The following is a 16250-nucleotide window of genomic DNA, read 5'->3' as shown; positions in this document are numbered from 1 at the left end:
ATCTGTATCATGATAAATCAGGTGAGGTAAACATTGTTTCTGGATGAAGTAATGAATTTATTTCAAATTATATATTCCACTTAGCTGTTAATATCAAACTTAATATAATTAATTAAGGATCTTTTATTTTGAGTGAATTTTGGCCACCCCTGCATCCCAGATTTGGTAATCCTTATAAAAAACTGTACCTGGATCAGAGTGATCCTATCCAGGTGTTTTTTTGAAGAATCAGGACAAAAGTGAGCTGGATTGTGTGCTCCATGGAGGGTGAAAAAACAGATTATCAAAACCAGATCATTTAAAAAAAAAAAATCTGGATTACACCTTTTGATCAATAGTCAAATATGGTCCCTCTAGCTTCAGTATAACACTGAGGCTTAAAAATGCAGAGTCTAAAACCAATGGGTGATGTCATGGTGGCTATGTCCATCTTTTTTATACAGTCTATGGGAGCAACATTCATTTACAGCTGCACTTTTAATCACTGTCCTAATCCAAGTTCAATACTGACTCTTTTCGCTCTGTTAGTTGTCCCCATCTTCTCTTTTATGAAATACCTTCTTAGCTGGTAAATGCTCCGCTGTGTTCCCTGACTATCTGTGTACAGTAGGGTTTAATATTTTTCCCGAAAATGACATGAATCAAATCCCGGGAAATGACGAGCCATTTCCCGGGAATCCCGGGAAAAAGTTTTTTTTTTTTTCTTTATTTTAATTAGGCCTTCTGTAGCCTGTGTCGGCCTTAACCTATTGTGATATTGTAGAGGTAGCTTTCCAGCTATGTCCTGTTATGCCCAGTAGGGGGCAACGTCGGCTTGATTAACGCAATAAAACCTACATCTCAGCATTTGAGTGCTCGAGCTATGCGGTGTTGTGTCGTTCCTCAACACTCCCTTAACAAATATAATTCGAATATTCCTCCATTGTACATGGAATCATACCAAGCTATTTTACAACTGCTGGTGCAAAACAATACGGTTCATCTCCACAGCATTGATAAAGGCTCAGCCACCTGCGCTGTCGTGGCGACATCTGTTGCGCTATATCTCCACCAGTGGAACGCTGTAATAGTCATTGAAAAGTTAACTACCGTACTACACTATAATATGGCATAACACAGGGCCTTGAGTAATGCACCACGACTTGGTCATTGCCATTCTGGCAACAACAAATTTATAACACCGTGTCTGAGGGTTAAAGTAGGTTCGCTGTGAATCGTCTATTGAAAAACTGGCCAATCCTTATAGCCTAAAAAATATACATTTTCCTCAACTCCATTTTAAAAGCGAAATATGTTAAAGCAATCTATTTCATGATAATTTCTTCACACATTAGGCCCGTATCCTAATTCATGATTGTTAGTAAGCGGCTGCAAACGAGGAAAAGAAACACTCGAAGTTAAACAGATATTTCTTTATTGTTCAGGGCAGGCATATTTTATAGGCTATATAATGCAATATAACAATATATAATAATATAGAATTATATAATACAAAATACCTTAGGGTAAACACATTGCCTACGATTTCAACAAATTAAAGAGGAAAAAAGTACAACTGTGTAATACCTCTATTAAAACGCTTGAGATGAAGGCTGAAGCCTTAAACGGAGGCTGAACGTGCCTGAAATGAAGAGTAATGCTTTTCGCATTAAACGAACCCTTCTCTCAATATTTCCTTAAATTTAACTTTCTGAAGCTTTCTAAATCGACGCGCGCGACTTTTTTCCCGGTTTCCCGTCTAACGTTTCCCGGGAAACGGGAAATGGTTCTGATCGCATTTCCCGGGAATCCCGGATCCCGGGATTAAACCCTAGTGTACAGAGTTGTTGGGGGTTTTTTTTCTCTCTAAAAACTAACGCTATGACAGCAACGAGACTGAACCAGGCAGTAAATCAATGGAACAGACAGGTTTTTGCTTGCTGAAAATCTCCAAAGAGCTACATAAAGATAAGGCCCCTGCAGAAATGCAGATTCAGCTGTAGGTTCACGTCGGTTCATCTTTGAATGACACATTTCACATTATTATTTGGTATTCTAAAAACATTTGAGCTTTAAAACAGACACTTTGGTTGTGTTTTCCCCATAAGTATGAACACAGAAAACATTTTTTTTTTTATTGATCACTTCATTTTAACTGACACACCTGTCAGCAAATGTTAAAGGGCCTGTCTAAGTCCTCAGCTGGGAATCAGTGTGAAATACCTGCAAACCAGACAACCCAGACATAACCACAGCAGCTCGGGAAGAGACTCTCTAATCTGACAGGATTTTTCAAAGATGCTCCAGAACACTGCTGAGAGATAGACGAACAAACGAGACCAAGAGTGTGTTTCTGTGTTCGCAAGGCGGTGGTGTTGTATGTGTGTTTCTGTGAGACTGTCTGCACCCCCTGCATGTGCTTAGCGGGCAGTGTAGCCAGACTGAGCTAATAGGCAGGATGTGTGTGAGCAGGAGGCTGGAGGTGGTGGTGCAGGCAGACTCGTCCTGCTGTCATTTTCTGCCTGGATCTGGCATGTTTATACGACTGATAGGGGTAGAAAACTCTAACACACACACACACACACACACACACACTCAACCTTACCTTGTTCTGCTTGTCTGCTCACACAGCGATAATGATCATTGCTATGATTATAACTTTCCTCCTCTGATGTAATCATCCTCATTTGACTGAATCGTCCTCCCAGAAGGTCCAGAATAGGACATGAATGCCTAAGTGAGAAACACTGCATCCTCCATACAGCAGCCAGATCAGCGTGAAGGCGACAGTTTTGAGGGGCAATGCTAAGTAGAGGTAGGCAGACAGGTGGGGTGTCCATATGTCACCCCAGCTCTACGTCCCAATCCAACTCCGCTGCTATCCTCTCCAGCTTGGATGAGGGTCAGAGGGCAGGCTGCTGTCTCTCCCTCCTCAGCATGGACACTTGGCATCATTGCTGGTAGCAGGTACTACTTTACAATTGTTTTCTAATTATCAAATAGAAAGTTTTCTGTCTCCCAGACTGAAAGTATGTGTATATTGCAGGACTTCCTAATTATGGGAAAGAATATTAATCACAATTGTTTTAATCAGTATTGATTAATATAATTATACTTAGACTCATGGAAAATATTACTGATCATTGGAAGACAGAATTGTAATTTGAATTAAAATTGGAATTATTACATTGCATAGTAAGTGTCTTGTGTCTCCAGAGGGAGATGTGGAAAGACTGGCAAGTGTATTCAAGTAATGACCTAAGTCAGTCTGAAAATAACATGTTGATGTATTTATTTTTTCCTTCATCTACAGTCCATGAACCAAACACATTCAGTTTATTATACTGAGAACCAAGAGAACGAGGAACTGCCTGCACTTTTATTTATATATATATATATATATATATATATATATATATATATATATATATATATATATATATATATATATATATATATATATATATAATTAGAATATATAATATATAATTAGAATTAGAATTTAGTGATTACTGGTTAGTAGTGAGCCTTCATGTAATAAAAAATTACATATTGTGATTGCCTGGTGTTATAGTTAGGGTTAGGGGTTGTCATTGATGATGACTTAGACCCTGTGACTTCAGGGGTGGCTGTGGCTCAGGAGGTAGAGCACATCCTCTACTAACTGTCAGTCATATAACTTGGTGGTTCAATCCCTGGCTCTGTCACTCTCTATGCCAAAGTATCCTTGGGCAAATTACTGAACCCAGAGTTGCTCCCGATGCGTTCATTTGTTTTTGAATGTTAGATAGAAAGCTGTTAGATGTAGAAAGAGCATGTATGAATGGTTGTAAATGGGTGAATGAGACATGCTGTTTTGAGTGCTCAAATAGAGTACAAAATTGCTATATAATAACCAATCCATTCATTCAAAATCTAGATACCCATTCTTTGAATATATGTTCAGTATCCATACTATGTTTAACACCTGAGTGATTGAAGCCACTTCCTTATGGGGGGGCTTCCCTTTGTCAGAAACCATCTGCTGAAGATGGTCTGGTAATGATATGTTACAAATTTGGCATTTTATCCACTTAAGAATCAGCAAATTGCTTCAGGTGTGCATGGCATTCCTTTGACCCACAGTTGTACCTTCTCTTAATCATACTGATGATGTATGCAGAGGTCCCTATAGGCCTGTTAGTGATAATGCTTGACATTTTGCTGTTTCATTTGGCAGCCAGGCTGGTTCAGTAATAATTAGAGAGACTGTTTTGAACATGAAACCCTTAAAGAATCTTTTTAAAACTCACTTTAATTGGAGAGTCTAAGTTTTTCTTATTTTATAGCAGTTTATAACTTTTGCCCTTTAGCTTTTGAAAAGTGCTCCACAAATAGGGAATAATATATTACTGACCCAGCAGTGACTGACTGAGGCATTTTCATGATGAGTGTTTTAAAGCATATGGCCCCAGCTGTAATTACCAACCATTTAAACCACTTTTGTGTTAATCATCAGTGTAATGACACTGGGGCCAACACACAGACCACTAAAGGATTAATACATTTGATTAGACTTGACCTCAGACTCCATTCATTTCAATGAAGCTGTCCGAAGACGAGCAGGGGACAAAGACTGTGTGGCTGCAGAAAGTGGCAGGCAGGACAGCAGCTAGCATGTAATCTAATTCCTCCCCTCTTTGTCTTCATCCACAAACTGTCATGAGAGCTCACGCTTAAATGGGAGGAAGGAGGGCGGGATGATAAATGAGAGGTAAAAAGAGGAGGAATGAAGAAGACTATTAGGTTACAGTGCGGCCAGCAGAGAGAGAAGAAGACGATGTGTTTGTTTGGCACGTGTCATTTCCTCGATCGTCCTCATGAATCTGATGTCATGATGCATTGTCTCTAATCCAGCTGTGAAATGCACAAGAGGTCCTAATGAAATCCGTGCTGCTGTGTGTGTGATATAGAAAGAGTGTGTAAACAGTGTGTAATTGCCACATTGGTGTGCAGTCTTTTAATTATTACAGTTATGTGGGAATCACTGAGCACTTCTGGGTTGTCACTGATCTTTAAAAGCTACTTTTAATTCAGAGGTTGTTTTCTCATGTGGAATAATGATTTCTTGCTTTGTTTGATGACAATACAGTAACGCTAATCAAAATATATTTATTCCACAGGTTTTATTCAGGGAGCACTTAGTGTGCTTCATATTAAAAGCAAAAAGTAATTGCTGTATGGTAAATACATATATGTGTGTAACACAAACAATACAGTAGTGTCAACATGGACAGGTAAGTATATCAGTCTAAAGTAAAAATGCTTAGGAAAAGAGGACAGTTTTCCATATGCTTTTAAATGTGTGATTGCTTTTAATCACAGTGTAAGAGCATCTACACTGTCAGCAGCTGGAAGTACAGAAAAATAAATAACTATACCAGCAGAATGGCTGCTCTAAGTGTTTACACTGTTGGATCTTTTTTAAAGCCTTCTTAAATATAATCAAATAAAAATATAAAATGGAAAGACCTCTTTGCTGTACAGTCTAATCCCAATAATATATAAATGGGGAAAAAACTGAGTAAGTATTTTTTTTTGTTCAACAATCACGCTTCAATTCAAAAATTGTATTTAATTCATTTTGGACAATGAAATAAACAAACCTTTTAAAGTGAAAGTGCTGCTATGTACTGTTAATATGGTGGATGCTTATATTAAACATGGCCAATTGATCTCAAAGCAGTGAGCTCAGTATCCGTACAAGTAAGCATTATGAACCAGATGCTCTGGCTCCAGACAGCTCTGAATGGTAGGTTTATTTGGTCAACTCAGTGCAAGAAGTCAGTCCAAGAATAGAAATATGGAGCTGGAAATGAGAATAATAAGGCCCTTTGAACTGCATTACTTGAGTATTGAGGGTTGCTGTGGCTCAGGCGGGAGAGCGAATCATCTACCGGTCAGGAGGTTGGTGGATCAGTCCTCAGCTCCTTCAATCCATGTGTCCCGGTATCACTGGGCAAGAAAGGAAACCCAAAGCTGCCCCTGATATATCCATCGAAGCGCTCCTATGTGTGTTAGATTTAAAAAAACAAAAAGTGCTGTACGAAAATGTGTGCGATTGGGTGAAGGAGACTTGCAGTAGAAAGCGCTTTGAGTGCTCAAATTAATCGGAAATGTGCTATATAAGTACCACTCCATTTACCATTGCTAAATTCATTGCAGCTGTTCCAGACTGAATTTGGTTGCCTTTAGCTTCCTCCCTTTCACATGTATATATGAAGTTTTATTGCTGTTTTGCATAAAACTGCAATTACAAATGTTTTGCCGTCCTTCAGCAAACCAGAGCGAGAGAATCAAGAAGCAGTTCAAAATGTCAAAACACTGAAGGTTAAAAAAAAAAAACATTTATATCCTTCATGATTGTGTCTTTCTGTGCAGGCTTACTTTCGTCAGGGTGTTGCCCTGCAGTACCTGGGTCGTCATGCCGATGCCCTGGCAGCATTTGCCTCCGGCCTTGCCCAAGACCCCAAGAGCCTCCAGCTACTCGTTGGTATGGTGGAGGCTGCCATGAAATCGCCTCTAAGAGGTAGGCATGTCTAACAACTGAGTTCACTCTGCCTTTCTCTTACTGTGTCAACACATCTGAAACAACATGAGTCACATTTACACAGGCAGAGACAATCAAAGAAAAAAAAAAAAAAACAACAACATAAGCAGAAAACTACAATTTTGTGCTGGAAAACTTGTAGGCAAGAAGAGTTCGATGTATGCACTGGGGAAACTGTCAACTTATTACATTTCTTTTATTCTTTTATTCAGTAGCCCTCCTCTGGGACTGGGATGTGAAAAAATAGAAAGATCCCTCTGATGATTCAGGCCGCACAAAAAAATGGATGCAAGTTTGATATGGGAGATGAGAGGGAAGACATACATAAAGGAAAGTAAGATGCAAAAAATGCATAAAAGAGGCATCTCGGATAAAGCAGAAAGAGAAATGTGGAGATAAGAGGTCGTCATTGTCAGCATCCACTTGTCGAAGTAAAGGCATGACTCCAATCCACTCCTGCTTCAATCTTAAGAGAACCTTTGTGTCCACTGCCATGTGAATAGTACAAAGACTGATGTCGTCTGGTGTCTCAGGTAGTCATATTCAGCCACATGCAGGTATGGTGGGGATGTTATCCACAAGGATTGTAGGAAGCTGTTTAAGTGCCATCCACATTATATTGTTGAAGGCAGCCGGGTTTAGGAAGGTAAAAAAATAAAAATTATTTAAGTAATGAATGAAATAAATAAATCAATAAATAGGACAGGCTATTGTTATAGAGACAAGATCTAATCACAGACAATATAGAGCTTCAATTAAGAAGTCAGTATGAAACTAGCTGCGTTTTAGAAGTTTGTTCGTATAACAGCAGCATAACAGGGTGATGATTCTCTGCAGTGATCAACTGCTGCCTGGTTTTGAAGTCAAACGACAAGTAACACAACCTTGCTGTTTCTTGATCTTGGGACACTGTCATAATGTAACTTGATTGGCTATCGGCAGCACCAGAGCATTTGAATAAACATGATTTAATTGCGGAGCACTTGAAAAGTTGAACTTTCTTCAGTTCTTCAACTGTAAATGTACTTAGTTACATTCCATCTCTGGGTGTTGAATGTTGTGGGTTTTTTTTTTTGATGAAGTCAAAAGGTACACACTTAGAACTTCAGGATCGAGGTTACATTTTAGACGGCTGGTAAACTGAAGCTTCTTTAAATGTAGACAGCAGGGTTATAATAGTTTTGGATTTTACATTATAGTTTAGTTTTAGTTAGTTTTTACTTTTTTTTCTCTAATTCAGTTAGTTTTAATTAGTTTTCAGAGTGGTTTTGCTCGTTTTTATTAGTTTTTATTTTTGGTTTCATGCTTAGTTTTAGTTAGTTTCAGTTAGTTTCAGTATTAGTTTTAGTATTTTCATACCTAATCAGGTGCAAGATTCAAGGTGCAAAAGTGACTATTGTGTAATGAAAACTTGACAAAAGATACAGTTTAAAGAAATATATTCAACAACCAACTGTTCACAAGACATGCTAAATGTGTGTAATATTAAGGACACACATGAACATCAACAGGGAGAAACAAAGAAAAACATGAACTCCCAAACTCAATAAATTCTACAATAAACTCCACAATAAAGTTCAGCATCAGTGCAGCAGATTAACAACAGCTACATGTGGTGACAAAAACAAACTCTTTGAAGGAGTCAAAGCTCAAATCCAGCTGCATCCTGATGTTCTCACCACCTGAAGCTGCTTCTGTTTTGAGGCTAGCTTGGTTAGATGCTGCTAATTAAACCTGCAGGGTCTTTGCGGCCTCTGTACATAGCCTACGGAACTTGCCGACCTCATGTCCACATTTATGCTTGTGTAGCTGGATTGTGAGTGTTAATTACCTTGTGGTCGTGTGCAGGTGTTTGTACTCAAAGAACCTCCATACGGGACTCTGCCGCTTTCTCGGCAGACCGCAGCTATTACTTTGCGGACCAGCGCGGTGAGCGCACGCACATGCGCACTCACACACACAGTTGTCCTGTGGCGCTCCCAGCTTAAACTCGGAGAGCGGAAAAAATGATTTCATATCAATCCACAAGGCTTAAAAAAAAAAAAAAAACAAGTAAATGAAAGTCAGCTTATCGATAATTTCAGTTAGTTTTAGTTAGTTTTGTAAACTCACAATTCAGTTTTAATTAGTTATCGTTTTTTCCTTTTAATTATAGTTTTTATTTATTTCAGTTAACGACAATGTTTTTTCAATTTCAGTTTTCGTTATTTCGTTCGTTTTCGTTAACTATAATAACCCTGGTAGACAGCACATTGCCAGAGGCTGCAGAGGGTCACAGAGGTGGGATGCTGATTTCTGGAAGGAATGTCTGATGTTTGCGAGAGTTCAGTGGGTGTAGACACTTCAGAAGCACCAGAAAACTTATTATGTGTAGTGATTAATTTCTGATTAGGTCCACTTTTCAGATTTAGGAACTTCACAAACATGCTTAAATTGAAGAGCTGAGGACACTGAAGGGTCCAGTTCAGTTTTTATCATCATGTTTATTCGCATGAATTAGCTTCTTGCGGGGTTCATGATGAAATATTTACAAGGTAGATTCTGGCGTGTCATTGATCTAACCACCCCACAGTTCACAGTGCACTTTTATGTGTCGGTCCCAACAGCACACAAAGATGAAGGAAGAGAACAGACAATCAAGAATGATCTGCAGGCTAGAATTGGCACTGGGTTATGTTTTTGCCCTTCAGCTGTATCAGAATAAGAGCAGCGCTTTTTGCATGTGTTCTTGCACCAGGCAGCAAACCTGCTGAGTATTCATCATGTTTCGCTTTGAGGTCAAGCTTGTGTATCCAGAGGGGTTGTATTGAGCACAAGGCCATTGATAATGGACCTTTGTTCATGTTTCAAATTAGGCATTTGCAGCAGACAACAAAAGGCATCATTTCAAAGTTTAAGCAGCAGCATTGCCAGATGAATGCAGTAGATGGAAAAGAAAACACTCCCATTTTGATAATGATGAGAATGTGTTTGCATCAGTGGCAGCAGCAGCAGCAGGTCTTATGCACTGCAGGAGGTTGTTCTCCCACCCAAGGGCAGCAACCTTCAAAACCTGATCTCCCCTAATCTTCAAAGCAAAGCGAGTTGCAATGCTTATGTAAGCAGGAGGCGGGACAACATGTTGGACCATGGAGAAGGCCAGTATAGTGTGTAGTACACACAGTAGGGAGTTGCATTGTCAACAGCATGTAAGAGTAGGGGCTGCTCTGGTTTATTTGTCTTTCTATGGTTTGCTGAAGATTGTTTTGTATTCTCACATTAGTAATTGATTTTTGAATGTGAGAGAAAATGTTTGATTTTTAAATGCTTTCAAATGGACTTACATACAGTGTCCTTCAGCATTCACCTTATTTTATATTAAAATAAAGATTAACAGCCTTGAACTGATTTTGAATTGTTAAGGTAGGTGACATGATTAGAAATGATTGTTTCCTCACTATTGTATTGAAATAATGTACACGAAATGGACAAAGCTATTCGGCCACACCTTTTAATCTTTGAATTCAGGTGTTTCCAGTCCCATTGCTGCAGGTGCATAAAATCAAGCACTCAATCAAGCGATGGAGCATTTGTGAAATCATGGGCACACTGAATTCAATTGCGGTACTGTAATAGGATACCACAACTGCAAAAAAATCAGTTTGCAAAATTATTTCCCTCCTAGATATCCCACAATCAACTGTAAGTAGTAAGTGGCAGAGCACATACTGTAAAGTCACGGAGTGAGGTCACTGAGTGCTGAAGCACGTAGTGCATTAAAAAAACACTCTGCAGAGCTCCAAACCTCCTCTGGCATTAACATCAGCACATAAACCGTCCACTAGGAGCTTCATTGCATGGGTTTCTGTGACCAAGCAGTTCCTACAGTTGTAATGTGTAGGTGGCCCAATAGTTTTGTTCTTATTATGTGTTATTTGATCAACTCTGACAATCAGAGAAGTCATATTCAGGCCAGTGAGTATTAGGAGCTTATTTACAAAACATCAGCAGCTCTTAAAACCTTCTGATTTTCTTCATTGTTGCTTATAAGAAGCCAAGAAGTTACCAAACAATTTTCATACATACAGTAAGCAAAGGATTGAAGAGGTTAAAAAGTTCAGCAAAAGTAATTAACTCACTTGTGATAAGTCAGAGGTATTTTTGTAAAATCTAGAAAGCTGTAAAAGTCTGAAGTCTAGTCTAGAGCAATTTTCCTCATTTCTCATTTCTAAAATTGCTGCCTCAGCATTTCAGAGCAAAACAAATGGGCGTGTTGGCCACATCTATCTACTGCATCCGGCCCCTACCGTTGCCTGACACTAGCACTGTAAAATACACTGAATGGCAATGCTACTTTTTAAAAAATTTTCATGTTTGGTTTAAAAAAATTTGGATTCATAAAATTGGATGGCCATACTTGTATAACATCTTTACAATATAAAGTGATAAAATAAAAGTCCATCCATCCATCCATCCATCCATCCATTCGCTTCCGCTCATCCTGTTCAGGGTCGCGGGGGGCTGGAGCCTATCCCAGCTGTCATAGGGCGAGAGGCAGGGTACACCCTGAACAGGTCGCCAGCCTGTTGCAGGGCCAACACAGAGTTACAGACAACCTTTCACACTCACATTCACGCGCTCAGTCATACCTATGGGCAATTTAGATTAGCCAGTTAACCATAAAATAAAAGTAATATAAAGTACTATATATATATATATATATATATATATATATATATATATATATATATATATATATATATATATATATATATATATATATATATATATATATATATATATACACATTAGCTTTACTTCACCTCTGTGCTGTGTGTCTGTTTCACTATGATAGTTACACAATAAAGCAGAGGACATATTGCCAAAACATTGAACAGTGAACCTTAGAAGTTAGAATACACACAGCGATATTTTGAATTAAGTACTGTTACTACTGAAGTACTGTAAGTACTGTTATTCCTTCATATTTTTCAATATAAAACTGTTGTTTGCTGCTAGATACATATAGCCTGTATTATATTAAAATCTCATCTGTAGAGCATCATTTTGCAGCTGTTATTGTTGCCCTCTTAAAAAGACAGGATTCCATCTTCAGTTCAGCAACTTTTTTTATTCCCGATTCTCTGAATGACTCCACAAAGCAGGCACAAACATGAGCACAGATGAACGAGAGAAAGTAACAAAAAAAAACATTCACCAGAGGTTGCACCGCTCACCAACCTCGCGATAGTTGATGGCATCACATCCTGAACTCTGACCCCATAGTAGCAACATTAATCACAGTAATATTTGGCATAACATCAAAATAAAATAGAAACGTAAAATATTTACCTATTGTTTAAATCTGTTACTGCCAACTAAATAATTGAAAATACAAATAAGATTAAAAGGGATATTTCAAGGTCGCAACACCCTCCCCCACTAAAAAAAATGTTGCAGAACATTTTCTTAATTTCTTAACTGAACATTTGATGCAAAGGTACATAAACAGGTGAGTATCATACACATCACATTTTTTCTCTTTTACAGGATGATGAGGCTGTGCTATCTTAACAGTCCATTCTTCATTTTTTTTTTCTTTCTAATGGTCTCTCATGGCCACAATACAGGATCAAATGTCTACAGTCCATAAGTATTGTAAGGTGCATAGTCCATAGAAGCATTGGTGGGCCCCCCAAATCTTCACAAATGGGACAAGGAAATTACCATTTACACCCAGAACTGTGTATTCACACATTTCATAGCCATGTGTTCTGCATGCCTATCAGTAAGTGTACACATTACTAGTTCTCACTTTACAGTATGTACCACACTACTGCCTTAACTCCAACATGTTAGCTTAGTTCCCCATTTTCTGTACTTATTATTGAAATAAATGTTCAGAAAACCTGTTTTTATATTCTGTGATGCATTTGAATTACCACATCCCCGTGAACTATAACTGTATAACAAATCACAAATAAACTAACTTGTAGTTGTCTTGTATATGTGTGTGTGAGCCTCTATTCAATGTAAAAAGGATACATGGATTATGGACTGGTTAGCAGGCCATGGCTGGTTCTGGAGGACTCCCTCATACTAACAGGGCAGGTTTCCAGCGGCTGAAAGGTCGGCTGCCCCAGCTGGTCATAGGTGTAGACACGCCTGGGCTGTCGGACTCTTTTAGGCCTTTCTCTCCCTGTTTCAGCATCACTCTGTTCATCCTCAAGTTCCATAGATGGCACTTCATGTTGTTCCTCCTCATGTTCCTCTTCAGAGTGCTCCTCAGGTATGAACACCTCCTCAGGTTCACCTCTGAGCATTTCACTCCGGGGGCAAAACTCTTTTGCTTCTATATTGAGGGGTGGATTTGCCCGCCTCACTGCTGCCCACATGTGATTTTCCTCATCACTGGAACTGCTTGCATCAGTGGGGTAAGTGTGCTTGGCTTTATGCTGTCTCCTTGTTCTCTGCTTTGTTTTGTCTCCATTGCTTTTCTCTTTCAGGCTGGGCTCCTCTTGCGCCTCAACCAGGTAAGGACACGGCAGGAGTAGGTTTCGGTGTAACACCCGTTGTCTCCCTGTTCCTTGCAATGGCTCAACTACATACACAGGGCTATCAGGTCCTTTCCTTCCCTTGACAACATAAATCAGATCTTCCCAGTAGCTGCGTAGTTTTCCAGTGCCACCTCTAGGCGTCAGGTTTCTCACCAGGACATGGTCACCTGACCCCAGGGTAGAACTCCATGCGTTCTGATTGTAGGTTTTCTGTCCTTTTCGTGCATTTTTTTTCATATTCTGCATCGCAATCGCATAGGCCTCCTGCATGGCTTCTCTCCACTTCTCTGCATAGCCAGTCTGTGACTGGTTTCTTTCCCTTCCCTTCCTGGGGAACATCAGGTCCACTGGTAGTGTTGGTTCACGACCAAAGAGAAGAAAGAATGGAGAAAACCCTGTTGCCTCATGCACAGTTGAATTATAAGCATGAACCACTTTGTTCAGGTGCTCCTTCCACCTTGCCTTCTGAGACTCTTCCAGTGTGCGCAGCATTCCTAGCAGCGTCCTATTGAAGCGCTCTGCAGGATTAGCCTGGGGGTGATATGGAGAAGTGCGGGAGTGGCGGATACCACAGTAGCTTTGGAGTTTGTGAAAGAGAGTGTTTTCAAACTCTTTTCCCTGGTCGTGGTGTATCTTGGATGGGAAACCAAAACGCATGATAAAGTCATCAAAAAGCTTTTTGGCTGCAGTCTTCCCAGACTTGTCTCTCGTTGCATATGCCTGTGCATATTTTGTAAAATGATCAACAACGACCAGTATGTATTCTTCACCTCCCTTACACCTGTCCAGATGTAAGTAGTCAATGCAGATCATCTCAAACGGTGCGGAGGTCTCTATACTCTGTATAGCTGTTCTGGTTATTCTGTAAGGCTTCTTTCTCTTTATGCAGCAACACACATTTGTGACATAGTGCTCCATCTCCTGTCTCATCTTAGGCCAGAAGAAGCGTTCTCTTGCCAGTGCTACCATTTTATCTGCACCTAAGTGTCCCATCTCCTCATGCAGGAGTTTGTACACAACTGGCTTCAGACAATCAGGAACAACTAGCTGTTTTCGTGTCGCCGTCTCCCTTCTGAGGATACCATCACCATCCATGTGTAGGCGGGGCCACTCTCTGAGAAGCTGTCTGACACCTTCATTCTCTGCCAGTTTGTCTTTATGTTTCATGTGGGCGTGTGTCCTTTTTAAGGCCACCACTCTGTTTATGATGAGGTCTGTGTTTTGAGCTGTCCTCATGTCCTCTGCTGCAAGAGGCTGAAGTGGCTCAGTGATGCTGCACCCTTCTGACAGCACATCTTCATTACAGGTAACAGCTGATATCCAATTCACCTCACCTATTTTGTCCAGGTGCGGAGCTTTCGTGATGCATTCAGCAGCTTCCTGTGGGCATTCCTCCGTACATTCTTGGATGAGCTCCTCGATGGGCTTTGGTCTGCGTGACAAGAAGTCTGCATCTCTATTTGCTGTTCCAGGCCTGTATTTCAATGTGAACCTATAGTCTGCCAACTCTGCAACCCAGCGATGTCCTGCTGCATTGAGTTTTGCTGACTTGGTGATATAGGTCAGAGGGTTATTGTCACTGTAGACTGTAAAGTGAGGTGCGTGGAAGAGGTAGTCACGGAACCGTTCTGTGATAGCCCATTTCAGCGCGAGGAATTCCAGTTTACCAGAATGTAGCTTGTAATTTCTTTCTGCTGCTGTTAAGGTTCTTGATCCATATGCTATCACTCTGAGTACCCCCTCTTGCCGTTGGTACAAAACCGCACCTAAGCCATCTTCAGAAGCATCTACGTGAAGCACAAAGGGCTTCTCCAAATCTGGGTATGCCATAACAGGTGGGTTGGTCAGCTGATCCACAATTTGGTTCAGTATCTCTTTGTGGGAGGAGGTCCACTGAACTGGATGGGAAGGTGGTAACTGGGCTGATTTGCGGCTACACCCCTTTTTCTTTTGGTTTTGCTTCACCTCAGATTTTGGCTTGGCTAACAGTTCATAAAGGGGCTTGGCTGTCCTGGAGAAATCTGGGATGTAGGATCTATAATAGCTAAGGAAACCCATTAGTTTTCTCACCTCTCGCACAGTGGTTGGTGTCTCGTGCTTCAGTGCTTGAACTGCTTCTGTTTCTTTAGGATTCATCCTGTATCCCTCTGCAGAAATCACACGACCCACATAACAGACCTCACTTTTGAAAAAGTCACATTTTTTTGGTCTCAGCTTTATGCCACACTCTCGCTGCCTCCTGAGCACCTGTCTTACATTTTGGATGTGTTGATCGAAGTCAGGACTAAAGACCAATACATCATCCAAATACGGGACACACACTTCATCTCTGAGGTCTCCCAAGCATCCTTCCATATAGCGTTGGAAACAGGCAGGGGCATTCGTAAGCCCGAATGGGATCCTCACCCACTCGTAGAGTCCCCATGGCGTTATGAATGCAGTGCAGGGTCTGCTTTTCTCACTCATGAAGCCCTGATGGTATGCTTTTCCCTGGTCCAGCACCGTGAACCAGGAGTTGCCTCCCAGGTTTTCCAGAATCTCTTGTATCCTCGGGATGGGATGACGGTCAGGCAGTGTTTTCCCATTCAGTAGCCTGTAGTCTATACATAGCCGCAGACTCCCATCCTTCTTCCTGACACATACCACAGGTGAAGAGTATGAAGAACAGGATTTCTGGATCCAGCCTCGGTGGAGTAGGTCCTGTATGTGCGCTTTAACTTCCTGATAGAGATGTCTGGGGATCGCATTATATGTTCTTTGAACAGGCACATTGTCTTTTAGCTGTATCTCCATCTCCAAATCTTTAATGCACCCTGTATCCCAGTCATCCTTAGCAAAAACATCACACTCTTCCCTGAGCATCTGCTGTACCTGCTGTCGTTGGTCCTCAGATAGATGGCTCAGGTCCACGGGTGGGTCCCATGGCTCACCTCGTAGCTCTCCACTTGACTGCTGTGTGGGTGGAGCAGCACAGCTGTGTGGTGTCTGCGAAGTCTGTTCATCAGCCAGTTTTGTCTGCAATGGGTAGATGGCATCCACACTGTACAACAGGCCAAGTGTGGTGCGACTGTGTAGCACAATGTCATTATCAGTCACATTCTCAACAGTCACTTCAATGTTTTCATGATCTCCTGGAGGGAGCTTAA

The 16250-nt window shown here is 40.6% G+C and overlaps 1 protein-coding gene across 2 annotated transcripts in view; it reads left to right on the top strand.

Moving 5' to 3' along the window:
* The window catches only part of ttc28 (tetratricopeptide repeat domain 28), a 178780-nt gene that overhangs the window by 93377 nt on the left and 69153 nt on the right, over positions 1–16250 (top strand). For both annotated transcript variants that reach the window (XM_030742337.1, XM_030742338.1), the window contains one exon: positions 6400–6547. In XM_030742337.1, coding sequence (XP_030598197.1) covers positions 6400–6547 — 148 coding nt within the window. The remainder of the gene's footprint in view (positions 1–6399; positions 6548–16250) is intronic.

The sequence above is a fragment of the Archocentrus centrarchus genome, chromosome 12, assembly GCF_007364275.1.
Source record: "Archocentrus centrarchus isolate MPI-CPG fArcCen1 chromosome 12, fArcCen1, whole genome shotgun sequence".
In the NCBI taxonomy this organism is placed as follows: domain Eukaryota; kingdom Metazoa; phylum Chordata; class Actinopteri; order Cichliformes; family Cichlidae; genus Archocentrus; species Archocentrus centrarchus.
The sequence above is the reverse complement of the archived record's forward strand: the minus strand, read 5'-3'. Positions and strand labels throughout refer to the sequence as shown.